At 30.4% G+C, this 8,134-nt stretch overlaps 1 protein-coding gene across 1 annotated transcript; it reads left to right on the plus strand.

Annotated features, from left to right (window-relative positions):
• Positions 1 to 6,624: 6,624 nt before the first annotated feature.
• Positions 6,625 to 7,669, plus strand: LOC111397697. The gene has a single exon (XM_023024695.1). The coding sequence runs from the start codon at positions 6,858 to 6,860 to the stop codon at positions 7,503 to 7,505; it is 648 nt and encodes a 215-aa protein (XP_022880463.1). The 5' UTR covers positions 6,625 to 6,857; the 3' UTR covers positions 7,506 to 7,669.
• Positions 7,670 to 8,134: the final 465 nt, after the last annotated feature.

Below are 8,134 nucleotides of genomic sequence, written 5' to 3' on the forward strand. Positions count from 1 at the left end.
CAAAAAAATCCTGGAAAATAAAAAACTACCAAACCCATGAGAAAACCAATTCCTCAAAAGGTGGAAAATATGTTGCCAAGAAAACTTGGTCTATCAAACATGCAAAAAGGTGAAAAATGAAATTTTATTTCCTACTTCCATGGAAATTTTTTGCAATCCAACAGGGCCCAAGTATTTATTTGGTTTAAATAATTTTTGACCTATTGTTGACTTTAACCTTAAAGTTTTGTTCATAACAAACAAGTTAATCTTGTCTACTAACAATTGATTTAAAGTGATAATAATTTGCAAAGCATTCAATGATAAATATTGATTGTCAAAAGATCAAGATTAAGACTATTATTACAGATCGGATTCTATAAAGAAGGTCAAGATTGAAGTCATGTCTTTCAAGCGTTGAAGACAAAATTCTTCAAAATGAGAGCTTAAGAACCAATTTTAAAAAAGATGAATGACTAGACTTTTAAACCAAATGTAAAGGTACTAATGTTTTGATCTTTGACAATTAATGATAAAAGTTCAAAATTTATTTTATGCACCAAAAAATTATTTTGATATCACTTGCATAAAACGTTTTGATCAAGTTAAAATTGATTTGTCACCACTCTAAACTTTATCTTTTTGAAAAAACAACATTTGAAATAAAATCATATTTGAACTTAACTCATATTTCTATAGTATCATTTACTTTTAAAAAACTAGTTGAAAGAACTTATCAAAAATCCAAGTTTTTCAAAAACTTTCAGATCAGGCCAAATCGGATGATCAGTTGGCAGAATTGGTAAACCGATTTGGAGATAGGTCGATTGATCTATGAACGTTCCAAAATTTAAACGTGTGGACTTCTAACCTTGTACTATCCAATAGCTATATTTTTTGATCACCTGAACTTATATAGATTGACTGAACTATCTTCGAAGTCAACAAAAAGTTTTGCACACTATTCTCTATGAATTGATTCTATTTTGCAAAGATTTTTGAAGTACACTTTTGAGAGAAATATTTTGAGCAAATCTTTGAATTTACATTGCAATTATTTCTTCTACATCTTCATGTTGAAAGACTTTGGTGATTGAATCAAACTTTTTAAATATCATCTTTATTAAAAAAAAAAAAAAATCACCTAACACTTGAATTATCATTTATTTCTACTTATTAAAGTGTAAGTCTTTCTTGGTACTTAATTTATTTCTATAATTTGTTAAGAGAGAAGTTCAATTGTAAAGCTATTTTTTATCAAAACTTTGGATCACATTGAGGTCTCTTAAAGTTTAATATTGTATAAGGATCACTGCTCCTTATTTATAAGTCATTAGAAGCTTTGTAAATGTTTTTTATTATACCATAAGTCAATCATTAGAGTGAAAAAAGGTCTTACCCGTGACGAAGAGTTCGGTAACGGAGTACGTAGATCATTGGTTTAGATTGAACCTCCATAAATATATCGTTTGCAATGCTCTTTACGTTTTTACTTATCTTTATTTTGCTTACAATTATTATTTAATTGATCTACACGATGATTTCAAATTACTTTAATTGAGATTATCATTCGAAAAAGTTTTAAAAACCAATTCACTCCCACTTGGTGATTCACGATTGTTAGGATCTTAATGATTTTCAATTTACATGGCCAATAGTTGAAATGATTTGTGATTTATATTGAAACTTGAGAGAAGAAATAATAGTTAATGCACTTAGTAATAATCATTGTACAGTTCGATTGAAAATAGAGATATGATGTTATAATTTGCATGATCTTATGAATGCTCTATTATTTAATACCATCAAAAGTTACAAGGTAATTGAACCTACTATGCACACATAGATCGATCAAGCTTTGAATAAGTGAATATTTGTAATAGTAGCATGACTTAGAAACCTTTTATAAGTTGTCAAATAATTTCAATAATTGAGGCAAATAGGACAGTCATCTAACTCATTGATTGTATGTTTGCTTGTATGTTCGATTACTAGATAATATTGCTGGTGACAAACATGAGTTCAAGTTTGAAATATTTGATGTGTCTATTTTACATGATTATCCAAACATCTTAACTCAATAAAATATTGTTAATTGAGCAAATATCTACCTACATTATTATTTTTTTATGTTAATTGTGGGAGAAAATCAAACTTCGATGCAATTGACATGAAGAAGTGTGATTTTAAGCCTAATTGAAGTTGATTTGAAGTAATCGAATACTAATTAGATTGCATGTGATCAATAAGAAGAATAAATGTAAGAATCGGATGAAATTCACAAGTTTCATAACCTAAAATCCAATATTTGGAATTTTCTAGGACTAAATTGTAAATTTTTGAAAGTTTTATTAGACTTAGTGTAGATGATTGTGGAGGATAAGGATCAAAGTATAAAGATTAGATGAAAGCCTTTGTTGCAAATAAGAGGTGACTCAAGCTGGAAAAAAATGTAAATTAGAGACTAAAAAGTTGTGCTTTGCGATCATAAGGGTTACCCCTATGTGATAGCAAGGACAGAAGTTTCATCAACGGAAAGTTTAATACGACAACTATGCAGCCGCACTAGTCTTTACCTTATGATCACATAGTGCTATGGCACATGAAAGATTCTATTTCCTAGTTGATCTCATCTTCTACTTGAAAAGCAATTGTGACATGAGTTTTGACCTAGTTTTGAGGGCTATAAATACATATATTCATCTTCATTGAAGAAGGGAAGCCTAGGAGAAGTTTCGGATAAGAAAATACATTTTCTTGATAAGCTCTAGAAGCATTTAATAAAAATACATATTCTTACATAAATTTCATGCATCTTTGCTTAGATTTCAGCGAAAATGATTAAGATTGATCAATAAGTGTTGGAGAGATTCAGGATTTCAAAATTATTTTTCATCTTCTTTCTGTTCTTTAATTATGGGTGATGTTGTATCGATTTAAGTCGTGTTTATGTAATCATATGATACTCGGCTAATTCTATAGACATAGGATAACGTTGAACCACATATCGTGAAGATACTAAATAATTTTGACCCTCAGTATTTGTTTGATTTGAATTGTTATTAGGATCTTAATGATTTTTTATTATATCAGCAATAACTGATATTATTATACTTTGCAAGATCTTATTATTGTTCTTGTGATTTACTGCATATTCACACACGCACAATGTGTGTGTGTGTATTCTTCATCGAAATATAATAGTGTCATATATGAGTATATATTTAGTTCACCCGAGAGATGGTTAAATAAACTAGGAATATTAGTTTTCAAGTTCAAATAAGCATTCTCAAATAATGGAATTGATATTAAAATGAAGGAATATCATAGGATTTGAAGTTGTAGTGCACTCCATTTATTGGATTCCATACCCGCTTCCGCACTGGTTAGTTGTTTGTTAATTAAATAAGCTATATGCCTACATAGTTATTATAAAACTCTTCCAAATTTGCCATTCAATTAAAGTTAGCGATAATTGAAAACTAATTAAGGATTTGTTTGACATTCGTTTTTGAAAAGTCAAAATGAGCTTTTGGAATCCAAAAGATATTTTTGAATCCATTTGTTTAAACATATGAAAGTATTTTTCTAGTTAGAAGAGTTTTTAAAAAAAGTTGGTTCAACGTGACTTCTTCTAAAAACACTTCTTGAATAGAAAGCTCTCTTAAAAATTAGTTTTTAAACAAAATAAAGGTAGTTTTCTCCAAAAATTCTTCTATAAAAAGCGAAAGGGCATACCAAACAAGCCCTAAATACTTGGTTCTCGTGGAACAATAATGGAATCCACTTCCTCTTTAATACTCATCGCTTATCACAATACTGTCCGCTTACGAAATTTTAGCGTAACACACCTCTCAAATCAGCTCTTTTAGGTTGATAAGAAAGAAAAAAACAAAGTTAACCCAAACAAAAAAAATAAAAATAAAAAATAAAAAAATGACTCATCTGTCTCTATTGTTGAGAATTTAATCATGTTTTTTCCTAAAGAGGAAGAAAGAAAGAAAGAAAACTGATTTATTTTGTTTTTTTAGTCTTCTTTTCATTATATTATAATTGATATATGAAAATTGTTACCATTTTATAATGACGATTCTTTCTTTGTGAACAATCAATCAATTGTAGTCAATTTACTTGTGCTTCACATTAAAATTCAAGCCATGTAATATTTGTTTCATTTTGTTTTCTTTATTTTCCATTAACACACACAATCAAGAATTAATTGATGAAACTTCTAGGCTTCTTAAGTGGCTTTATACATACTCTCCTGGACTCAAAATTATCCTAATATGCGAAGAATTTTATCATATGGTTTCTTCAATTAGACGAAGCACTATATCTGAAAAATAAGTAACATAACCTACTCTAAATTTTTGAAAATGAAATTTAGTCCTTGATCGGGCTCCATTTTTTCAAAAATGTACGTTTTTCAAAACTCATTTTCAATTACACATTCTCTCATAAAATAATATTACACGTAAACTCAAAACTATTCCTTAGTTTTTAACAACAATTCTTGAAAAAATTATTATTTCAAAATACATTTTATCCAAATATCTCATTTTAATGGAGCTTAAACATGAGCTAACCGTTGTTGTCGTACCAATAACCCATGTATTTGTATTGAATAATACAAAAAAATAAGTAAAGAAAAGCTTCTATATAAAAGACTACATTATACACACCTTTTTATTATTGTTGTTGTTATGAAGCTCCATATTATAAAAGAGTAATGCTATTCATAACCATTGATGGTAAGCACCATTTCATGTGGCAATTATAAGGCATTACATGTTTGATTCATTTAAATACAAAGTTAAATGACTCATTTAATTGAATCTATAAAATGTACAAGCACATAAATTGGTGCTTTAGCACTACTAATGTTAGAGTACCATTTTAGTTGACTAAACTCTATTATATGTCAATTAAATGAATCATGTAATTTTATATTTAAATGAATCTGTCATTTAATGTCATGTAATTGTCACTAGGGATGGCAATTCGAACTATTAAAATCGAAAATCGCAGTTAATTGAATCAAATGGGGCAAAAAAATCGAATCAATAGTACAATGAAGTAGATATGATATTTGATTTTAATGACTCGATTTGGGACGGGGCGAGTATGGTATTTACGCCGTCGCCCCGCCCCACCCAGAATCGATTACTCGTTATTAAAAAAAATAAAATTGAGCAATTGGGCTTTCCATTATTCTTTCTTTTATAAATCTGTCTAGCCCAAAATTTATGGCCCATTACTGACCCATTAAATAATCTAACCCAATTACCCACTAACCCTACCACAAAGAAATTGAAAAATTGGAATCAAATTCAACAATAGATTAGCCGTCTGCTTCTCTGAGTCTCTGCAGTGCCATCTCCAATTTTTCTTCTCCATACAGTGTTCTTTAGCTCTTGCTATCGCCATCCCCAAATAGGAGAGTATTTTTCTTCGCTATTCAATAATAGTTGCTCGCCGTTTGCCGTTGCTGTAATCTATATCATTTTTTGTTGAGTTTGAGTATTTGATGAAATGTGGTTCTTATTCTTGGGTTTAAATTGATGATATTGTGATAATTTTAGTACATATTTATTTGTTGTCATACTTATTTCTTACTTAATGTTATATGTGAAATGCAAACATTTCTAGAACTTAATGATTTTCTTACTTATTTTCTTAGTTTTACTGTTTTTGAGCATCATGTGTCGAGAATATGATTTTTCTTTGTCGCATTTTGCAAGAATATAGGTGTGAAGAATAGTAGGGTAGGATTTGTTGTTACTTGAAAATTATCCAGTTACAAATCTAATGTAGAACTAGTCTTTTCTTTGATTGAGTTTTTAAATGTCTCAATTTATGTTCATAAACTTGTTGTGTTTATAAGTGTGAAGATTGGGTCAATTACTTTGTTGTGTTAAAGTAGATTAATCTGCTGTTGCGGTGAAGTAAACATTAAAAATAACTTGTAATATCATAAATTTATTAAACTAGTCTTTATTTGGCATTTCCCCCCTCGAAATTGGCTTAGTATTATGTTTTTGTTTTCACTGATTTTTTTCATAATTATTTTTTTTTCAATTTGACGGTTGTACTTATAAAAAATAATTTATTTTTGTGGTTATTAACGACCTGAACCGACTTACGTCGTTATGTACAGTTATAGTATGGCCAAAAAATTGGTGACTCGATGATAGTTTTGATCGAACTGAACCGTTGTCAACCCTAATTGTCACATAGATTGATCCTTAACAAACAATGGTTATGAATAAAATTACTCATTTAAAAATTGGATTGGAGGATCAACTAGGCAATAAAGAATCAATATAAAAATCTGTCCGATCCAAAATGAAATGAAAGAAAAATAAAAAATTGTTTAAAGTAATCAGAGTATAGTTTAATTTTTAAATTTTGTAACATACTCCAATTTAAGGTACATTATTATTAACAAATATGAATTAATTGATTATTGGGTCTAGGTGTTAATTAATTGACATTAAATAAGTGGCACAATTACATGAATCACATAATTTCTCCTTCAATTAAACATATTATATCAATTGACGTTAAATAACATTATTTATTTGTAAAATTTCAATTACACTTTTGAATAATATTCTTTGTACCCTTAAAATGTGTATGCGTTTCTAGAGGCCAAAGTATTTGTCTTCCCGGTAAAGTACTACCGACAAAAACACTTTTTTCCTTCCCATCCTCCAACCCTCCGCCGCCTTACTCCGCACCGTAATCCTCCGCCACGTCACTCGCCCAATCCTCCACCACCACGTGCCACCCTAGTGCTCTCTATCCCTATATATAGATACAAACAGAGACAGACGTACATTTTTCTATTTATTTCAAATACGGGAAATATGTAATGCATGAGAAACACGCTGCTTTTCATTTATATTTTGGATTTTGCTCTCACTGAAGCACAAAAAATGGAGGACGAGAATGGCAAGAGAAATGGGTTTGAACCCACCGGGGATGTCATCGGGAAACGGTTGAGAACGACGGAGGATCCTGACGGAAGCGTCGGAATACAAGAAGAAGATGATAGAGAAATGACATCATGGCTAATGCTCGACGAAGATTCAGCTATGGAGCTATCAAAGCTTTTGGACTCATGGGACGCGCCGCCGCCTCCAGTGAAGGTGAGGTTCATCGAAAACCCCTACTCTTCGACAGTGATATTCCAATCGTCGTCGGCTTACGTTACAATAAATGGCAACGAGGAGACTTGTGGATCGTCTTTCTCCGACTCGGACTCGTCGGTGATGGCGAGCATTGACCTGGGGGGTATCAGGAGGGTGGTTCTGGGGGAGATGAAGGAGGAGAGCGGTGGCGCGTGGCCTACAAACACCTGTGAGAATGGTATGGATGCTGACAGGGACTTGGAGATGGAGGGTTTTTTGGTCAAAGAAATTAGTGGCTGTGATTGCTCTGGAAGTTCATCTGATGATCAGATCGATTATGAAGAAGCCACGTGGCTAAAGTTTCTTGGAGAGGACGTGTTTGGGTCACTGTAAATTGTGGTGGTTCAAAAAGCACAGTGAAAAAAGTTACTGTTTACTAGGGTTTTGACTGTGTGCAGGTGGTTTTTGTCAAAAAGAAACTGTAAAGTAAAAGTGAGTTTTCACTTTTTTTATCTTTTATATATAATGGAATTTGTTCGAAGTTCAAACTTAATTACAAAAAATAAAAGGCATTTTATCATCCTCTAAAAAATAATGGAGGAACACCCATAAAGAAAAATGGATATTTAATAAATTCGAGTAAGTAAGTTTAGATTTTTTGGCAGTATCCCTATGATGATACAATTTTGTGCAAGTTTGAGCCATATTCCCCATCTTTGAGCCCAATTCTTTGGAAGAAAATTCAATGTTTTGAAATCATTATAATTACATGTTTTTAATAAAATAAAATCACATGTAAATTCAAAAAAATTTCTTATTTTTTAATCACACATTTTTCTTCAATATATTATTCAAAAATTTATTTTTTCCTCCAAAATAAAGTTCAAACAAGGGCTAAAACTCATTTTCTTGTAAAATTCATTTTTAAATACACATTTTTTTAATAAAATAATTTTACACATAATTTAAATTTTTTTTACTGTTTAATCAAACATTCTTCTATAAAATTTATTATTACAAAG

Source organism: Olea europaea, chromosome 7, assembly GCF_002742605.1.
Source record: "Olea europaea var. sylvestris chromosome 7, O_europaea_v1, whole genome shotgun sequence".
NCBI classification, from domain to species: Eukaryota; Viridiplantae; Streptophyta; class Magnoliopsida; order Lamiales; family Oleaceae; genus Olea; species Olea europaea.

Excerpts from the sequence above, each read along its gene's own strand:
- LOC111397697 (XM_023024695.1), top strand. The coding sequence starts at position 6,858 with ATGAGAAACACGCTGCTTTTCATTTATATTTTGGATTTTGCTCTCACT.